The sequence below is a fragment of the Natator depressus genome, chromosome 4 (assembly GCF_965152275.1).
Source record: "Natator depressus isolate rNatDep1 chromosome 4, rNatDep2.hap1, whole genome shotgun sequence".
Lineage (NCBI taxonomy): Eukaryota > Metazoa > Chordata > Testudines > Cheloniidae > Natator > Natator depressus.
In genome coordinates this window covers 60481724-60502541 of record NC_134237.1, presented here as the reverse complement: position 1 = coordinate 60502541, position 20818 = coordinate 60481724, and the positions used below count along the sequence as shown (strand labels likewise).

General features: G+C 40.5%; 1 protein-coding gene across 1 annotated transcript in view; it reads right to left on the bottom strand.

The window, feature by feature from the left end:
* RBM46 (RNA binding motif protein 46) overlaps positions 1 to 20818 on the bottom strand; it is a 40907-nt gene that overhangs the window by 12340 nt on the left and 7749 nt on the right. Inside the window, exons 3-4 of the mRNA XM_074951030.1 lie at positions 11268 to 11735; positions 9439 to 10221 (exon numbers count right to left, since the gene is read on the bottom strand). Coding sequence (XP_074807131.1) covers positions 9439 to 10221; positions 11268 to 11735 — 1251 coding nt within the window. The remainder of the gene's footprint in view (positions 1 to 9438; positions 10222 to 11267; positions 11736 to 20818) is intronic.

Genomic DNA, 20818 nt, shown 5'->3' with positions numbered 1-20818 from the left:
GAAAAACCCTCTAGTTGCTCTTAGCTAAAAAAAAAAACCTCTTCAGATCTGTGAAAACTTGTGAATTTCCCTGCAGGAGGTTAACTACCCTGCCTTGAGGGAGAGAAAACTCCAGCTCAAAAAAGACAAATCCCTTTGTTATGCTTGCTGCTTTGGCCCCCAGGCAGAGACAAAAAAACTCTAACTGCTTTCAGCTTAAAACCTGTTTCCAAGCAGCCCAAAGGGGAAAAAAAGTCCTTTTAAAATCCTACTGTGCGTCTGCTTCAAAATGATCTAAAAAAAAAATCTCAAAATTATCCCACCGCTCTGCCACCATGTCAAGGTTCCTTCCCCACTCTGAACTCTAGGGTACAGATGTGGGGACCTGCATGAAAGACCCCCTAGGCTTATTCTTACCAGCTTAGGTTTAAAACTTCCTCAAGGTACAAAGTTTGCCTTGTCCTTGAACCCTATGCTGCCACCACCAAGCGTGTTAAACAAAGAACAGGGAAAGAGCCCACTTGGAGATGTCTTCCCCCCAAAATAACCCCCCAAGCCCTACACCCCCTTTCCTGGGGAAGGCTTGATAAAAATCCTCACCAATTTGCATAGGTGAACACAGACCCAAACCCCTGAATCTTAAGAACAATGAAAAAGCAATCAGGTTCTTAAAAGAAGAATTTTAATTAAAGAAAAAGTAAAAGAATCACCTCTGTAAAATCAGGATGGCAAATACCTTACAGGGTAATCAGATTCAAAACATAGAGAATCCCACTAGGCAAAACTTTAAGTTACAAAAAGACACAAAAACAGGAATATACATTCCATTCAGCACAGCTATTTTACCAGCCATTAAACAAAAGAAATCTAACGCATTTCTACCTAGATTACTTACTAACTTTTTACAGGAGTTCTGAGCTGCATTCCTGTCTGTTCTCGGCAAAAGCATCACACAGACAGTCCCTTTTCCCCCCCCCGGCCCTCCAGCTTTGAAAGTAACTTGTCTCCTCACTGGTCATTTTGGTCAGGTGCCAGCGAGGTTATCTTAGCTTCTTAACCCCTTTATAGGTGAAAGGGTTTTGCCTCTGGCCAGGAGGGATTTTATAGTTCTGTATACAGAAGGTGGTTACCCTTCCCTTTATACTTATGACAGGGTTCCTACATCTCCTCCAGCAGAATATGTAGGGTGTCCGCTATACATTTCATAAGATCTTGAAAGGGCCTCAAATAAGTCAACATAAGTGATGAGGGAGACATAATAACCTCGTCCAGTGGAGAAAGAATTTCTTCGCCCACACGTGGCTCTTGCTCCTCTGTAAGAGCTTGCCACATGGGAGAGCTCAAGAGTAGCAAATGCTGTTCCTGATGGGCCCTCTTATGAAATGGGAGCTGTAGAACTGTTCACCATAAAGAGGCCAATAGATTCCAATAAGATCACTATGGTGGAGCACAAGAAAAGAGGTCAGGATCCCATGGATGTCCTTGCCAGGGTTGCCCTGTTAGAAGTTTCATAGTCAGGGTATACCTCAAATGAGGGAGGTGGAAAGGGGGAACCTTGTATAGACCCCTTGAATCAGAAGAAGTGTCATTGCCCATGTCAATGGGAGGGACAAATGGTGTCAGTACTGGTGACAGAGTTGGTATGGGAGCCCAAAATGGATCCTGTAATTGCATGGGAACCATAGATCGACAGTGTAAAGATACGGGAGCACACTGAATGGTACCAGCCTGAAACGTGTCTCTGCGACCTCTAAGAATCTGTGAAGTGCTGGAGACCGTGGTCTTAAGATCTGGAGAAGGTGGTCTTTTCTTCTTTTATAGTTTACATGGTTCTGAAGGCCCCAAGGGTCTTTGCTTACCATCACAGTATAGACAGTAACTGGAGCTCTCTATGGATCCAATGTACGGCAGTATGCCTGGCATCCCACAGGTCTCAGCAAGTGCTCCCTTAAAAAGAGTTTGAGCCTGTCCTCCCCCAGTTTCTTAGATCTACTCTTAAAGCCTGATCAGATCCTACATTTTGGAGGGGATAAGAGAGTCCTTAAGGCAGCAGAGGCAGCTTGAATGTCCATTGCTATGGGGGAAAGACCTATGGAAAGTCTAGCAGGGTTTGAAGCCCAGGGTTTTGGGCATAACCCACACTCAAGACTGTGGATTAAGGCCTCAGAAACAATGGCCCAAATTGGGCAAAAAACAGAAGAAGGGATGGGGAAACCCTTCCACCTTTGAAAAAGCACAAACTGTGCTAAAAGAAAAGAAAGAAAATTTAAGCAAGTGCTGTAGCGAGCTGAGGCTAACTAATGGATACTGCACTATTCCATCACAAGCTGCAAGTGTCTGAGAAGAAACTGGAGTAACAGTGGGTCTGCTCCTCCCTGTATACTCTCATACTGGATCATAAGGGCATCTAGCACTCAGACAAGGACCCTGCTGACGAAAATCTCTGATCATGAGTGCACAAACGTGCGCACGTTCTGACATGGAGCACCTATACTTGAAGAAAAAGATGATGATGCACATACATAATGTCTGCTGGAACAGGCCATTTAATATTAAAATATTGATTTTAGATGTATTTTTCCTTTCCTCCTTTCTTGTAACATTAAGGTGCAACATATTACCAAACTCACTTCATAGTCAAAAAGTAAGAGAAATTTGAAGCAACTGTTTTGGGGAACAGGAATCACCATTTCTATTAAAATGATTGTAATGCTACTTAAAAAAAAATTAACCTGTACAGTTTAATTGGCTGTTTTCCTCCAGGCTTTAACTTTATTAAGAATTCAACAACTTTTTATTATTTTTTCAGTATTTTTTTTAATATTGTATACATCATTAGATTTTTTTTAAAAATTCTGAATTGCATTTTTCAGTTTTTGTGCAAAAGTTTTCCCAGGTGGACTCCAAAAGATCTAAATAATAATACTACCACTTATGGGAGAAATTGAGATTTCTACATTGATACTAATGTAAAATTAGAGATAGATCTTCCGGTGTATCCAAAAGTGTATTCATCAAGTCATGGGTATGTGCGCAAGTGGTTAAAGCTCATTTTTGCAGTTTCCTAAACTGGTGATTCTCTTGGCAAACCAGTTCCCTTGTGCTGTATTTGCAAAAGCAGTATGAAAACTAAACAGGTTTGGAGTAGCATAGGAGCATCCCAGCCATGCATCTTTTCTGTTATGCCAGCAGCAGGGAAACTGTGTGTGGCATAAGAGTCCACTGTCAACTCATCAGGGGAGTCGTCTTCATCCAGTTCTTCAATTAGATTTTGAAATTGTCTGTGATTGAGTGCATTTGAGAGAATGAATTTCACAATGTGCAAGACAGGTTTCATGACGTGATCAAATTTGAGATTTTTAGATACCAGTTGTTCCCGATGAATAATACAATAAAATGTCCAAAATTCGGGAAAGCTCTCGTCAGACTTACAAAGCCCTACTAATCCAGACGAAGCCCATCCGTTGCAATGGCAGTGAGCTTGTGTAAAGGCAAGTGGCTTTTCGCAACTACCAACATCAACGCCTCCTTTAGATCTCGTCCACAAGTTCTGTCCTTTAGTGAAACGATATTGAGGAGTACTTCCCTTACAACACAGTTGTCAGACACAGTGCGGACAAATACCGATAATAAGGTTTATCCTGTGCATGGCATGACTCATCCAAAGTGATGCTCAAATACTCACACTACTGAAGTTGTGAGTGCAGTTGCGATTCCATGTCCCCATTCAGGTCAGAGACCCTGTGTTCCGTTGTGCGGTGTGAAAGCTGCAGGCCAGAAATTTTCTTCTGTAGATTCTCGTTTTCTGGTGACAGGACTGAAATCACATCAGTGAGTCACGTTTTTATAGGCTCCCCTTCAGAGTAGGGCTTTTTCACATCGGCTATGTGCCAGGCCACATAATAGGAGGCTAATGTTACAGTCTGCGATCAGTTGGCAAATCTGGTGAAGAACTGGGCTTCTACATCTGTTTGTTTTTTCAAAGTTTTCAGTTTTAAAGTGCGGAGAACCTTGTGGGAATTCTTGATCTATATGTGCATGGCTAGAAGCGAAATGACGCTGCAAGTTTGAAGATTTGAACCGAGAGATACATGTCTAGCAAAGAAGACACATGGCCTTACCATTTACGTTCAATGAAAAAGTACTTATTCTCCCATTCCTGTTGAAAGCCTTGATTTTCATCTCTGTGTATTTTCTTTTCTGTTTGCATTTGCCTCCCATTGTTAGATGGTGTAAAAAAAATTTAGATTAAAAATTTCCACACCAGCTAGTCACTGTGTGCTTTATTCAAGGAGACACTGGTGCTGGCCAGGGGCTGCTGGACCCCTGGCTCTGTCCCAGGCCCCAACCCCCACTCAACCCCTTTCCCCAAGTCACCACCCACACCTCCACCCCGCCTTTTCCCGCCTCCTCTCCCGAGTAAGCCATGTCCTTGCTCCTCCCCCAGCCCCTGAGCCTCCTGCACATCACAAAACAGCTGATCATGGCGGGCAGGAAGCACAGGGAGGGAGGAGGAGGTGCTGGGGGAGGGAGGGGTGAAGTTGTGCACCACATCCGCTCTCCTCCCCTCTCCCCCACAGAGTCTCCTGAACGCCACAAAACAGCTGATCACAGCAGGCAGATGGCACGGGGGGAGAGAGTAGGCGCTGACAGGGCTGCCAGTGGGTGCTGACCACCCACCATTTTTTCCCCAGAGTTGGCTCCTAGCAGGAGCCGCATATTATCTTCTGAAGAGCCGCATGCGGCTCCGGAGCCACAGGTTAGCCACCCCTGATCTACACTGTAAGTTGCAGTTTCACGACAGAGATTGCACCACAGTACTTGTATGAGGTGAACTGAAAAATACTAATTTTTTTCATTTTTACAGTGCAAGTATTTGTAATCAAAAATAAAATATACTGATTTCAATTACAACACAGAATAAAATATATATGAAAATGTAGAAAAGCATCCAAAATATTTAATAAATTTCAATTGGTATTCTATTGTTTGATTTTTTTTAGTTAATCACGTGAGTTAACTGCGATTAATTTACAGCCCTACTAGGAACCTTTTAGTTGGCACCCACGGCGTCCACATAGGGGAGATACAGCACAGCACTTGGGTGCACACTTCCATGGTCCAAACTGTGGGGCAGTGTGGACACACAGCCTGTATTTCAAGTTAGTGTTTTTTTAAATTTTTGATTAGTCCCAAACTGGATCTGGGGTGGGAATGCCCCTGGTTTGCAGAGTTCTGAGGACAGTGAGAAGAGATACTGGACCTTCGGGATACATCTCCCAAAGGCTGTTAGCAGATGCAAAGTTGACCAAGTCTACAGCATTTAAAGAAAATGAGCATAAATAACCAACTTGCAGCCTTTCTATTTTGTACATTATGAGCCAAGGATACTCTGACAAAAGTATTTCCCCAGAGATGACCAACAACATGTAAATAAAACAAATCAGTACAGAACGGATGGGAATGAATAGGTTGTACATATTGGACATTTCCTTCCAGAAGACTTTTTGGACGAGAAGGCTAAAATCAAAGAAAAGAAGAAACCTGAAACTGTTTTGTGCTGTTTCTCTGAAGAAGAGACAACTAAACTTCACACACAAGGTGTGTGTCCAGCAATAAAAGGCAAAATTGTTAGCCTCCAAGTGACAACCAGCTATGTTCAGGAATTAAGACAACAACCTAAACAAACATTCTCAGTAGTTTCCTGGAATAAAAAGATATTTTTGGTTAATCTAATTTTTCTTCTATTTCTCACGTCCACAAGTTCTACAGCGTTGTACAGGGAGAGAAGGAGAATTGTCATTTCAAATCTGAATTAGGCCCTATCCACTGAAGGAATGACAAAGCAGAGAATTTGTATGGCCATCAGAGAATAATTCTACATTACTAGCCCTTTAACACTAAAACTAAAGATAGTTTTAATTAAGATACATTATAGCTCAAAGATATCTCATCACGGAATAGGGATTATAAATTCTAATTCTATAGTATGAGACAATATAATCATGTAATGTTTAAGGAAAGTTTAGTAAATGAGTTACAATAGTTCATGGATTAGGGACCCAATTTTATGGGGTTCCAGAGCCTTCTGTATAGATTATGTAGTTTAATCTTTATATCTACCCAATGGGACTCAGTGCTCAGTCAAGAAGACACCATCAGAGATGTTTAGTTTTGCAGTTCTCAGACTGTGGATTTGTGTCTCCAGAGATAACGTGTATTAACAGCAAAAATGTTTTAAAATAAATAATATATAAAGGTGAGAAATAACAGACCTCAACCCTATTGTCCCTCTGCACATTTGTGTACACAGAGTCAATCCCTGACCTCTCTTTAAAAGTGCAAAGTTTCAAAAAGTTCAATGAACAGAAGATTGTTGGGGACGGAATAGATGTGGACAAGGAGAAGAAGTCTGGAGATAAATGTGAGACGGGAGGGACAGGGAGTAGAAACAAAGTGGAACTGTTTGAGCAGCATATTCCAGAAGCCTTGAGGTCTTTCTGAGTGTAGCCTTCATTGATCTGAGATCTACCATACTGTTCTCTCACTAGAAAAGAAAACCTATAATGGCAGCAGGACATAAAAGAGATCTAGCTTGGGAATATTTTAATTAAGTTCCTCTACCTGTGGGTAAGACAGGCATGCATGCAAACAGTGCAACAAAGAAATGCAAGGCCTGGTTGCCCACATGGAACAACATCATGAGAAGTGTTCCTTCTCAGGAGGAAGCTGCGTTGAAGATGATGAAAGGAACATATCTGAACATGCAGGATCTTCAGGTTGGTAAACATTTTTATTTCATACTTCTTTCTTAAGGACTTCCTGTCTTCCTTCTGGACTATTCTTGAATTCTCATGTTTGAGCAAAAAATATAGTTGTTACTGTATGGTACTATCATTTTAGATGCAGTTGTAATGAAAAATAAATAGCTGAAATAGGCAGATCTTCCTTTTACAATTTCACCTTTAAAGTAGTACTGAGTGTCGGTGAATGCAATGAGTAATACTAAATGAGCAATATGGTAATAATAATTAAATAACTGCATTAACATATTTTGTTTAGGAGAATCCATTCTCAAGATACAGGATTCTGAAGACCATCCATCTTCAGGATCTCCATCATTTTCTATAGTTTCAGATACCTGCCAACAACAGTGTTTCAGTCACATCATGTATGTCACATAGCCACAGTATATCACCTGTAGCAAAAAGGAAAAATAATCTCCATCATCCAAAAACAACCATAGATAAGTTTGTGATAAGAACCAGCTGATTACAAAAAGAGGTAATTGATGAAAAAATTCAAATGTCTAGTACACAGCTTGGTCACAGACCATGCTGCAAATGTATCCAAGATGAGAAGAAATTTAGAAGACAGTGAAGAGTCCCAAGCTAACATATGGCTGCAGTGCTCATTTGATGCACCTTCTAGCCTAAGACTTCAGTGTTCTAGAAATAAAGGCTAATGTTGTTGAAATTGCAAAATACTTCCGTAACAACCACTTCGCAGTAGCTGCTCTGAAAAAAGTGGGAGGAACCAAGCTAACTCTCCCACAAGACGTGCAACGGAACTCAGTAGTGGACTTTTTTGAGCACTATATCAAGAACTGGCCTAATCTGACAACAGTTTGTGAACAAAACTGTGGAAAAAATAGATGGCACTGCCACAGCCAAAGTTCTCAACATTGGGCTTAAGAGAAATGTTGAACACATGCTGAGTATCTTGAAGCCTATTTCTGTAACCTTGAACAAAATGCAGGGAAATAGCTGTTTTATTGCTGACACTGTTGAAATTTCGAAGGAACTGAGTGAGATCTTAAAAAGAGAAATATGCAATGACAGTTAAATTACAAGCATAAAAAAAACAAATGGGACAAGCACTATCTCTAGCTCATTTTCTTGCAAATATTCTCAATACTCGGTACCAGGGTCAAACCTTAACTGCTGAAGAAGAGGAGTTGGCTATGACATGGACATCCAGCAATCACCCCTCCATAATGCCAACTATAATAAACTTTAGAGCTAAGGGTGAACCATTCAAGAAACATATGTTTGCTGATGATGTTTTAAAGAAAGTCACACCAGTGAACTGATATAAGTCACTTAAGGACTTAGATTCAGAGACTGTTGAAGTGATAATCTCACTTTTAAGAGCAGTCGCTTCTTCTGCCGGTGTAGAAAGAATATTTTCTTCCTTTGGACTAATTCATTCCAAATTGTTTGGGACCTGAAAAAGCAGGAAAGCTTGTTTTTCTTTTCCAGATTATGAACAAACAGGAAAATGAAGGTGAAGACGACGGAGTTAGCTGCAGAAGCCAATATTTTAAGTTTCTCATGTTGACCTGGCTGACATAGTAAATTTTTTAAAAATATTTCATTTAAATATTTTAGTTAAAAACAATTTAAGCAAAAACAAACCTGATTTTAAAAAACTTGAATGTTTAACTAAATTCAAAAATTCATGTGCTTGTTTTGTTAAAACATTATATGTTTGCTGTTGAAGAAAAAATCAAAAATACATAACATTATTGTTTTAGTTAAATAAAACAATTTAAATGTCTGTCTGGTGATATTCTCCTCCTAATACAGCATGGCAAAAAAATCCTCCAAATATTAATTATTAACCTGTTGAATTGGAGATAGTTCACCTCCCAATGACTTCATAAATACTGCTTCAATTACCTTTAGTAAGTTAAATAACCAGTCATTCATTTTCTGATATAGCTGTAAAACTAATCTGAAAAGTTTTCAAAATAAATAACTTTAAAAATGTATAGTGTGTACCTTCTAAAAATGAAATCATGATTTAAATCAAATCCACCGTGATTCTCAGCATTATAGAGCTCTAACCTTTTGGTCTAGCCAAGTTGCCTGTGGCACAGGACCCAGGACGAGGTAGGCGGTTGTAAAGCCACCTTTCTATTGCCACGGTCCTCAGTTCTAAAAAAACAGGTAAGTCAATCCCTCCTGAAAGCAGCTATAGCTCTTCCTAACATGTAACTATTTCTTCTTCCTGGTAATTCTCCTGTAGCCTATGGTCTAAATCATCTCCTGTGGGCAAAATTAATACCGTATGATGATGAAACTCCTATTGGAACCTACTTTGTACTCAATTCAAAAGAGAAGATGAAATGGGAAAAAGTATAAAACAGAAGTAGGAAAAAGATAAAAAATAAGAGATGCATTGTTACAACCTGCATTCATGTGAAGGAACTAAAGCAGAAAAATGGCTATTGATGTGTGAAGTTGAAGATTTCTTTAGCACTGTGCTTCTTGTTTATCACGAACAACAGTGACACCACCCTACAGATCAAGACTGGTGAACTGAGAATACAGGAAAGAAGATGTACTTAGCCCACAGGCAGCAAGTACGTAGGCTATGTATACACAGAACAAATTTAAAGTAACCTTCTCTGGTTTCAATTCCTAAGAACTAATTAAAAATAATTATTAAACTTACCTAAATGTAGCAGTGTAAACTGGGCTGCCAATTCCTTTGCATCTTCTAAGGTTGTGCAGAGTTTGTCTGGCATAAAATAACTCTGGGATCCATTTGCAATAGTAGGAATAACTATTTTATATACCAAGAGTACTTTTCCATCCTGACTTGTTGTTGAATATAAATAGTATTCTGGTGGTGCCCAGTTATTTTTGTTGCAGTAATAATCCAAGTGCATTACTGCAGAACTGAAATGACTGGATTTTAAAGAATACATGCTAATTGGAGTAAGCTTTGTCCCTGGAAAAAATGGGTAAGTACACCTTTCAATTTCAGGGGGGCTTGGACTGTGCTGACCATTAAGACGAATTGAAAGATTTGCTGGTTTTCCTAACGATTTTTGATGACCATCTTCCTTGTTAGCAAAAACTAGAAGATTTTCAGAATTGGGACTAATTTGACCATTAAGATGCTGTCTCCAAGTGCTTTCTTTGTTTACAGGTTTTGCCAGTGTTACCTCAATACTAGCTCCATCAATGCATTTTCCATTCATAATTGACATAGCTGCAACTGCATCCTCTCGGTTGAAAAAATGAACAAAAGCATAGTCTCTCAGTTTCTTTACACGTTCAACTGCTCCTGGCTTGAATTTGTTAAATTCAGCCTTAATTGCATCCTCTGTAGTAGAGATCATTAAGTTTCTTACATACAATACTTTAACCCTCTGCATTGTTTCTTCATCAACTTCTTTCTCTGGGTCTGCCCAGTCTACTTGAATAGTATGTCCCCATAGCTGGAACGTTCCTAGGACAAAGAAGTATTAGATTTAAGTAAAATGCATAATACTGAAAAAAGCAAGCTAAGCAAAAAATAATATTAATTAACAATTCCAGGAACCAAAACACTGAAATAAGCCTATGTTATTTATAATACTACATTTGAAACAAACCACTATGAAATATTTTATTTGCATTCACTTTGCTAAACAGACATTGCTTGAAAGTATAAAGGTCAATAAGAAAAATAAAACTTTGCAAAAAAGTCTTCAGCAATGTTTATCTGTTTAAAAAGTTCTCAGTCTGCTTCTGCTTAAACCACAACCAGTGCCAGTTTTGCTAAAGATGATTACTTTTGTGAAATCTATGTGGTTTCAAGTAGTCAAATATTTTGCCAGTTGGTGATGCAACGTACAGTATTTTTAAAAATACTTTGTGTGTGGGTGGGAACAAAACACAAAATAATGTGTGTCCATGTTAGAATAAGCCCTATTAATGTATTTCCCCAATATGCATTAAAACAAGTTCACTGAATATCATAAAGCATGTTATGTTTAAAAAAAGTTCAAATTTGAGTGCCATACCATTTTTTGCCTTACATTTGTTGAGTTGGCCTTATTATTTCTCCTGTTACTTTTCAAGGGTTAGATAAGCTTCTTTAAAGTCAATGCTTCTTGTCTGTGACCAACATAAGACTTTGGGTGAAGTCAACAGAAGTTTTGTCAACCGTTTCAATGGGACCAGGATTTCACGCCCTGTCTTTGGTGGTAGACATTTTCTTGGCCTTTCTTTCTTGTTTCTCCAACTATGCTTCCCCGATCTCTTCTCTCCTTTTCCTTCCAACTCTCTCCCTTGCTACTGAAACTTTTGCTCTCTCTCCCTTTCCCAATTCCAGTATCTTCATCCCTCAATTTAAAAAAATCCCTGGTCAGGATAAAACTAAGTGTGTGTCAAGTCCCACTGAAATCAACTGAGTAAGATAAAGGTGGTGTAAGCATAGATTCAAAAGCGGAAATCTATTATAAATGCTTTGATTTTTAAAATTTCACATTTAATATAAAATTAAAGGCTTACCTGGAATTAGTTTTCTTCTAGCCATAGCAGCAGCTCTGTGAGACTCATATTCTACAAAGGCAAAGCCACGATTTTTAGTTTTGTCAGTAGCACTTGGATAAACAATAACATCAACCACTCCTTCTGTAACTTTCTTCATTTCATCCAAGATTTCTTCTTTCTTTTTCTCTTTTGGAATAGCTCCAATAAATAATCTGCAGTTGTCTAAGCTTACACAGACACCAATAAATTTTCCTGGACGAATTTCATAATTATTAAGGATCCTGATGGCCAGCTGGGCTTCTTCTTTAGTTGTGTACATCACAAAGGCATATCCTCGATTCTCGCCACTAAATTCCATCATCAGTCTGAATTCATAAATCTTCCCAGCTCTCTCAAAAACAGGGACTAATTCATCTTCATACATATCACGAGGAATCTTTCCCACAAAAACTTCACAGCCACGAGGTGGGGGAGGACCTTCCCAACCTTAAAAAAATTGTCCAGCAACCAGTAAGTATGAACGCCATAACCACAACTTTCTCAAACAGTATTTTTTCAGAATTTGTAAGCACATTTCTGATGTATCGGTAATGCTGTACAGTATGTTACAAAGGTTATTACTGTATTGATTTATGTTATCTTTTCTTGATTCCCTACAGTTCTGAAAACAAGACAACCCCATTCAGCTTTTGGGTTTGTTTGTTTTTTAAGAACTTTTACTAAGTTACAATAAAGCAACTAAAGAAAATACATGTTACACAAATAATTTTCAAAAGTAAATCCCTAATGCTTTGTCCAAAAAGAGTCAGTGACATTCTACTGTAAGGGATATGTCAGCTTTCCAAACTGCACATATCTCTGCATAAAATGGAAGGTGGAAATCAATCCAAATCCTTCCCGGACTACAACTGAGATATAGTTATGGCAAAGGTTTCCAGATACATACTGCTTAAACATACAGAATGTGTTCATCCAAAAGCTAGCTCTTTTCCTGGTGCTGTGTTTATGAATTGCAAGAATGTCATACTTCATGAAATTACAACTTCAGCTTCTCTTACCTGGATTTATACATAGCATCCAACTGATATTAACATTATCTAGAGCACTTTTATGAATGTTGGAAGAGTCTAGGACCATATCTACACTACAGAGTTAAGTTGACTTAAGTTACATCAACAATCATAATTAAGGCTACGATTTAATCACAGTATTTTTACTAAAAGTTATAGACAGGTCATGAGCAAGAAAAAATTCACGGGCCTGTGACCTGTCCATGACTTATACCATAAATACCCGATTGAATCTTGAGTAGGGGTGCTTCAAGGGGGGAGCCTTGTAGGGAGGAGGAGCCCACGACACCAGCTGCCGAAGTGGGGAGCCCCCGGGGGGGGCGCTGCCACTCTGACTGCCACCTGCTGCTGCTCCTGCCATGGCTAGGGGAGCCCTGGGGGGCCAGCAGCTGCTCCGACCACCCCAGGATCGTTGCCAGGAGCCGCTGAGCTGTGGCTGCTCCCACTGCCCCTGAGACTGCCGCTCAGATGGTCCTCAGCGCCAGCCACATTGGTCACTGCTCAGGCCGTCCCCAGGGCCAGCTGCCCAGGGCCGCCAGAGTAGCAGCTAGTGCAGATAGCTGCGGGGCCATCCAAGCAGCTGGCTGCAGAGCTGCTCCAGCAGTGGCCGGTGTGGCTGACCCTAGGGCCGCCCAGGGAACAGCCACACCGGCTGCTGCAGAAGTTACAGTGGTTGCAGGAAGTCACGGAATCCATGAGTTCCGCAATATCCATGACAAACACAAAGCCTTAATTATAATTACGTCACTTGTGCATGTTCACACAACACACCTTGTGTCGGTGGAATGTGTCCACAGTTGGTACTCTAGCATGGACAGAGAGCAGTGCAAATCACTTTCTCCTGCTAGGAGTTCTGGGAGTGGATTGCAGTGCATCATGAGGCAAGATCACTGCCCCCCATGATGCAGTTTTCTCCATCCCATAATTCCAAGGGCTTCCAAATGCATTTCATGCTGTTTTTCAACTGTCCCTGTAAGCTTTGCACTCATCACTGTGCTGGGGCCAGTCTTGTGATAAGTGTTAAGAATACAATGTGGCTGGTCCTGCAGTATTTCAGTAGCTGTAAATGTGAAATCCATGCTGCCTGCCCTGCTGTGTGCTATGGAAAGAAACAATTCAAGATTGATGTTGGCATTCACGGAGCAGTTGCACTTGGTGGACTGTCGCTACTGGGCCTGAGAAACAAGCACAGAGTGGTGGGATCAGATTGTGATGTAGATATGGAATGACACACAGTGGCTGCAGAACTTTAGTATGCTCAAAGCCACCTCCCTTGAACTGCATGCAGAGCTTACCCCTGCCCTGCAGCACAAGGACACCAAAATTAGAGCTGCCCTAATGGTGGAAAAGCGAGTGGCAACCGCTGTGTGGAAGCTGGCAATTCCAGGCTGCTACCAGCCAATCGCAAATCAGTTTGGACTTGGGAAAGCCACCATAGGGGTTATGGTGATGCAAGCGTGCAAGGCCATTAATCGCATCCTACTACAAAGGACTGTGACTCTGGGCAATGTGCAGGAAATAGAAGGTGGCTTTACGGCAATGGGGTTCCCTAACTGCGGCAGGGCAATAGATAGCACACGTATCCCAATTTTGGCTCCAGACCATCTTGTGACGGAGTACATCAACAAAAAGGGCTACTTCTCTATGGTATTGCAGGCACTGGTGAATCACCTTTGTCTTTTCACTAACATCAACGCAGGCTGCTTAGGAAAGGTGCATGATGCTGGCCTGTATAGAAAGCTGCGTGAAGTAACTTTCTTTCCAGACCAGAAGGTTCCAATAGGGGATGTGGAAAGGCCCATAGTGATTCTGGGAAACTCAACTTGCCCCTTACTCCTGTAGCTCGTGAAGTCATACACTGGAAACCTTGACAGCAGCAAGCAGCACTTCAACAACAGGCTCAGCAGGGGCATAATGACGTTAGAACGTGCATTTGGCAGATTAAAGGGTCGCTGGCACTTCTTTTTTGGCAGGTTAGACCTCACTGAGGAAAATATTCCCATGGTCATATCAGCTTGCTGTGCTCTTCATAACATTTTTGAAGCTAAGGTGGAAAAATTTCCCCAGGCGTGGAACTTTGCAGCGGATCGCCTGGCAGCTGATTTTGAGCAGCAAGACACCAGGGCTATTAGAGGGGCTCAATAGGGGGCAATTCAAATCAGGAAGGCTTTGAAGCAGCATTTTGACAATGAGTCCCTGTAATGTGTCTTTCTGTAATGAACTGAGCCAGGCATTGTTTACTTGCCACCTTGAATGACCCATGTAATGATTCCTGCCTGAGCATTAATTATAATCTGCAAACATTGTGATTGGCACTGTGTTTGAATTTACGTTGTAACCACCCTGTGTAGGTCACAAATAAAGAATCGCTGGCTTTGTAAGTCTCAATTTTTATGAAACAGCAATACACAGATTAACATTTCTTATAACGGACATGGCAGTGAGCAACACTCACTGAAGTGAGGATCTCACAGCTGCATGTAAATCCATCTGTCTTTATGGAAAATGGCCATGGGGTGGAGTGCAAGTAGTACTGTGATGGGCTGGGAACATGAGAGAAATGTGGGGGAGGGGTGAATTTGGGGAGGGCAAGGAATGCACATCTCTATGGGCTGCACGAGGAGTCTTCTGGTACACCTGCCTCAGCTCCTTTATCTTAGCACAGCACTGCTGTGTGTCCCTTTCATGCCCCTCCTCATCCATGAAATAAGCAAACTGCTCCTAGGTGTCAAAGTTTCTATGTCTGTATTAGAGCTGCGAGCGCACAGCCTCCTCTCTCCCCAGACCCAATAGCTCGGGTGTACTCCACAAGGGAGCCATTTGTTGCAGAAAGTCAGCATGGTCAGCTGGGAAGATGTGATGTGAGCTGTCCACACCAAGTAAACAGTAAGTGGAATTTCAAAAATTCCCAGGGCTTTAAGGTGGTGGGGCATGGAGGGAGAGAGGGGGGCACACATGTATATCTGGCTGCAGAGCAGCTGAGTAGAAACTGCAATGATAGCCATTGTGCAACGCCTCCTTGGGGGCACTGTGCAATTCCTTATGTTGCCCTGTGTCTACACTGACACAGTTGTCACTAAATTTTGTCACCAAAAGCTCTATGCCGCTCATCGAGATGGTTTTATTATGTCAGCATAGCAGGAGTTAAATCAGTGGGAGGAGCATTGTTGTGTGTACACCTCCACTGTTTCGGCAGCAAAACTGTGTAGTACAGACAAGGCTAAGGTTGGATTAAATTTTTACATTTCAGATATGCATTTAATATAATAGTGATTAACTGTACGGGCAGTGAAAGAAACTCAAATTTCACATCATAACCCATAAAAGTTGCTTCTCCATACCTCTCTTCCTCCCCTAGCCCCCAGTTCTGTTTTTCAGGTTCCCGGTTCTTAGGGCGTTCCTTCTGTTTCCCCATCCCTCCTCCCCCCAAAAATATACATTTTAGTTCTTCTTTCCTTTTCTATCTAATGTGGGAGACTAGCTAAAACCTTAATTTGAGCTGTCATAATAGATTTTCACTACTGGAAGTAGGGTGTAAGCTAGGGTGACCAGATGTCCTGATTTTATAGGGACAGTCCTGATTTTTGGGTCTTTTTCTTATATAGGCTCCTATTACCCCCTCACCCCGCTCCCAATTTTTCACTCTTGCTCTCTGGTCACCCTAGTATGAGCCTACCCCATCCCCAGAAGCCACAGGGAGAATTCTTTTCCAGCTCTTGAAGGTAGTGGGAGGCGGTAGTATCTGAGGTCAGACTAACCAGTCCCACTCCAGGAGTGGTCTATTCCCTCTGCAAACTTGGCTTCTCCTTCGGAATGGCTAAGCAGCACCATGAAACTGCTCCCATGCTCACAAGTCCTTCAAGCTAGCATCTGAGCTGAGCACAGTAGCGCCTCCAAGCCTAATAAAGCACTTCAAAGGGTTTAAAAGACCACACACACACACCATGATTATGCAACAGATTTAAAACTCTGGAGGATTATTCCAAAATAAAGTAACCCAGACTGCGTATTCAAAAAATGACATTTATCATAAAAAGATCAAATATTGCATCTCTCTTGTGCTGAAGATCAATACATTTTACTGTCAAAGATGTAAAGTTCCAAAACAATTGCAAAATTCTCCTCTCCAATTTGTGCTGCAAAATTAATGCATATCCCTATGGCACATTCTCCACTTATTCAATATTTCAACTGAAGCTCTGATTAGAGAAGAGGTTCAAAATTAGCAATAATATGCTTCGTTATTTTCAAATACAATGCCTGTTGCTCAACCCTGTAAACATTATACTGATCCGAATGTGCTATGTCAGGTAATATGTTTGTGGGCCCTCAGGTTGTGCTATACCATATCTTGCTCATGGTATGGAACAGAACAAAAGGCTTGTCCTTGCCAAAACACAAACATATGGCATATTTTTCACTTTGTTGACATTATCAAATATGCAAAGGATGCAGAATTTTGTTATTTGCAGTCTTTCTTCTCTCATTAAATTCAAAAATTGCAAGAAAATTGTACCCATTTTGCTCATCCCATAATTCTCCAGTTTCACAAGCTGATGCCAAATTAACTTTCATATACACTTCATGTCCAAGTTTATTTATGCTAAGAGGTGTCTTACTTATATGGTGGAATCTCCTTCCTTAGAAGTTAAGGTAGGCTTGACAAAGCCCTGGCTGGGATGATTTAGTTGAGGATTGGTCCTGCTTTGAGCAAGGGGTTGGACTAGATGACCTCCTGAGGTCCGTTCCAACCCTGATATTCTAGGATTCTGTGATTTATAAATTTGAGCATGTTTGAAGAGTATAGGTGAATTTTCCTTTGGAAAATATTAAAAAATTGCATCCTGTCAAATTTTGAATATGCAACTAAAATCATACAGTGATTCAAATCCATAGCATATTAAGTACCAATGTTTCAGAGTAGCAGAAGTGTTAGTCTGTATCCACAAAAAGAACAGGGAGTACTCGTGGCACCTTAGAGACGAACAAATTTATTAGAGCATAAGCTTTATGTACTCCCTGTTTTTTTAAGTACCAATGTGTGCACTAGGATCTTTACACTAGTAGATGTAAGTATTCATATTAGTTTCAATATATCAGTTATTTCAAATTAAGACTGGAATAACCATTCTGATTTAACTGTCCCTCATTTCAGTCACTCTCAGAACAAAAGAATCTGAATCAATGGTGCCCCAGACTGAAGAACAGTCTTTCCTAACACTGAAGAAGAGAGAAACCAGACAAATCTTTAGCTGGTGTCTGAAAGTACCCATCAAATCCATGTCTCTCTCCTTTAGCCAAGCTAAGTCTTCACGTGCACTGATTACCTGGTATCACAACAGATCTGATATCTGTTATCTCCCCCAATGCATACAAAATATAATATCAGATGTTTTAAAAGTTATAGGATGAATTTTGCAGACCAATTTGAATAGTGATCTACACCCCCCTTTAACATATCCTTCCTCTTTGCACGCTCTTTCACAGCTTAGAATGAATGAGGAAAAAAAAGCTTTAAAAACTAAATTGCATCTACATGCAAAACAAAGAGCAGATTTGAGGATTATGAGATGACAGACAGCATGGAGAGATAGGAGAAAGAGGAAAGAAATAAAACAGGGGAAAATAAGAAAGAGGCAGGCCTGCGAGCCTCGAGAAGGTGAATAAGAATTTGCCTACATTTTACATGAAAGTTTATCAATAAGACACACACTACAATAACTTTTGTAAATAATGTTATAGTGATTAAATGTGTACAAACGTAACATTTAGTGGACCAGGTAACCCTCATCTCCAGAAAAGTTGCAGCAGAGATGAAAACTCTGCTAGGCCAGATTGGCTGGGTGAGGTTAGCCTCCAAACAGAATGATCAGATTTGCCTGCCGGGTTGCCAAAGAACTGCACAATACATAGGGAATCCTCCAGGGCTATCAGCATCCATTTGGAGCCACATCACCAGGGTTTACATAGCACTTCATTGTCCCCAAACTTCCATAGCATGGAATTGCACCACTTCCATGTTAACAAAGCCTTAAGCCTTATTAACATTTAAGACTTCTCCTCAGAGGACTGATCACAGGACACGGCAGCTAACACAACTGGCAATCTAGTACGGCTATCACTTACCCCAAGCAGGCCCCTTTCCTATGTGCAGATGCCTGATTTGGGGACAGAGAAGACAGCACAGATTTCAATCTTCACAAAAAGGGGCAGAAACATGTGCAGATATTAAGACTATACAGCCCATGCTTTGTATGATCAGGAAATCATAAAGTTAAACAATAATGGATTTTGTTAACATGACTTGATTTTTTATGGTCACTCTCAATCTACTAGCCAATTAAGTCCTAAATAGACATCTGAAATAAAACTCTTGTTCCCATCTCTTCTAAGACAATGAACTGATCTAATTGCATTTTTCAATCCACTCAATATTGCACAAAAATTCAAGTTATATATACTGAATCTTTCTTTCACAGCTATTCAAAATTAGTTTAGCCAGGTTTACCAAATACTCAGTGTTTATGCAAAGTGCATTAGGCACTTAATGGTTGCAACTTTAGATCTGTTGGTTCCAAGAGGTTAAAGTTACATTAAATCAGCAAAGCCAAACTTTATTGCCAGCAGTATCTGTCAGCACCTTCACTGGTCAGTCTAATCTTACATGTCAAAGAATTCATGCAAAATACATACCATATTCAGAGACTGAAGCAGCACATCATTTTGCCAAACGCAGTTAGGCTATGTTGTCTTCAGAAGTTTTTGTCATCTGACACACTGCTGATGCAGTTTGTGAATGGTGTATTTCCAGCATGGTCAGATTCCGTATCTTTTTTCAGACGTTGGCAAAATTTTTATGTGCTACACCAATGCCTCAAACTGTGACCCATGGCTCCCCTGGAGAATCATGAAGGGTTCATGGGAGAGCCACGAGTGTATGAGAATTTTTTTTTTTTTTTTTTTAAGCAGATATGCCCATTTGGGGTTTTTCCCTAATTAAGAGACTATTAAACTAAGCTTAGAAATCACTTGGGTCTTGTCCTGCTGCTGCTGATACCATGCCTGGAAGCATCTCCATGACCTCCATTCCTGCAGGGGGCCCTCAGCAGAGAGATTTCCCGCTGTGGGAAATATTCACCAGAAATCTCTGCTGAAGGCCCCCTGCTGAAGCCAAGTGCACAGAAAGGCTCCCAGTGCCAGCAGCAGCAGCACCACCACTGCACTAGCATGTAGGGGTAGGGGGCTGAGGCAGAGACAGTTGAGTTTTATTTTTATAATGGAAAATTTTTTACCAAGTGCTAAGCACACATGTAAGCAAACATTCAGCTAAAGACAATTTTAATAAAGTTAAACAGAAAAGGAAGGAAGTAGATAATTTATGGTGATAGTTACATTATGTTTGGGTTTTCAGATCTTGATACTACTTTGGAAAGTCCACAGCCACAATGTATCATTTGTTTTCAAGCATTAGTAAATGAAAGCACAAGGCCAGGGAAACTACAGCAACATTTAGAAAGCAAACACCTAGAATTTGTAAATAAGAGCTGTGACTTTCTCCTTTGGAAAAAAGGAAGAATTAAGGAGGCAAAAGAGCAATGTCTAAATAAGCAATTGTTCCTCAAAAAGTCTTAAAAGCATCTTATGTTGTAGCCATGCAAACTGAAAAACATAAACAAGACCCTTCTACGAGCAATAGACATGAATAGAATTATGATTAGGAAACAAGAAATTATAACACTGAAAAACATTCCTATGTTAAATACCACAATCCGTCAACATGCTGATGGATCTTGCAGAAAACATCCAGAACCAGCGGACAGAACAAGTTAAGAACAAGATCCTCAATAAATTCACAGTGGATGGAAGTTTTGGATGAAAGTTTTGAAAAGGGGGGCTGTGCACTGATAGGGCAGCAGCCATGACGGGATAGAAGAGTAGGGTTGCAAAATGAGTAAAGAAAGCGGCACCAGCAACAATTTGGACTCACTACATGATTCACCACCAAGCTTTGACATTTAAGAAGCTGCAACGTGAAGTATGTGAGGCCTTCAACAGTTACCAAATTTGTTAATTCCAGGCAGCAAACAGACATTTTATTATGATGTGAGAACAGATGGGCTCTGACCACAATTGTTTCACAGAGAAGTCACGTGGGAAAGCGTTACATGTCTTTGAGCGACAAAAATCAGAATTTTCCTTCTTGGGAAAACAGACCTTGCAGATTACATGTGTAATGCTGACTTCTTGACTAGATTAGCTTACCTAGTGGAAATATTTGACAGACTGAATGCAGTGAACCTAACACTTCAAGGAGGAAAGCAAATATACTAGATATGAAAGGAAACCAGGCAATTCATGAAGCAACTTTGTCTTTGGAAATGCCACATTGAAAAGGGAGTTACCAAGATGTTTCCAGTGTTACCACACTTTTTAACAGAACAGAGTGGAAGTAATCAAAATGTCACTAAAGTCTAAATATTGACTCATTTGTCTGAGTTG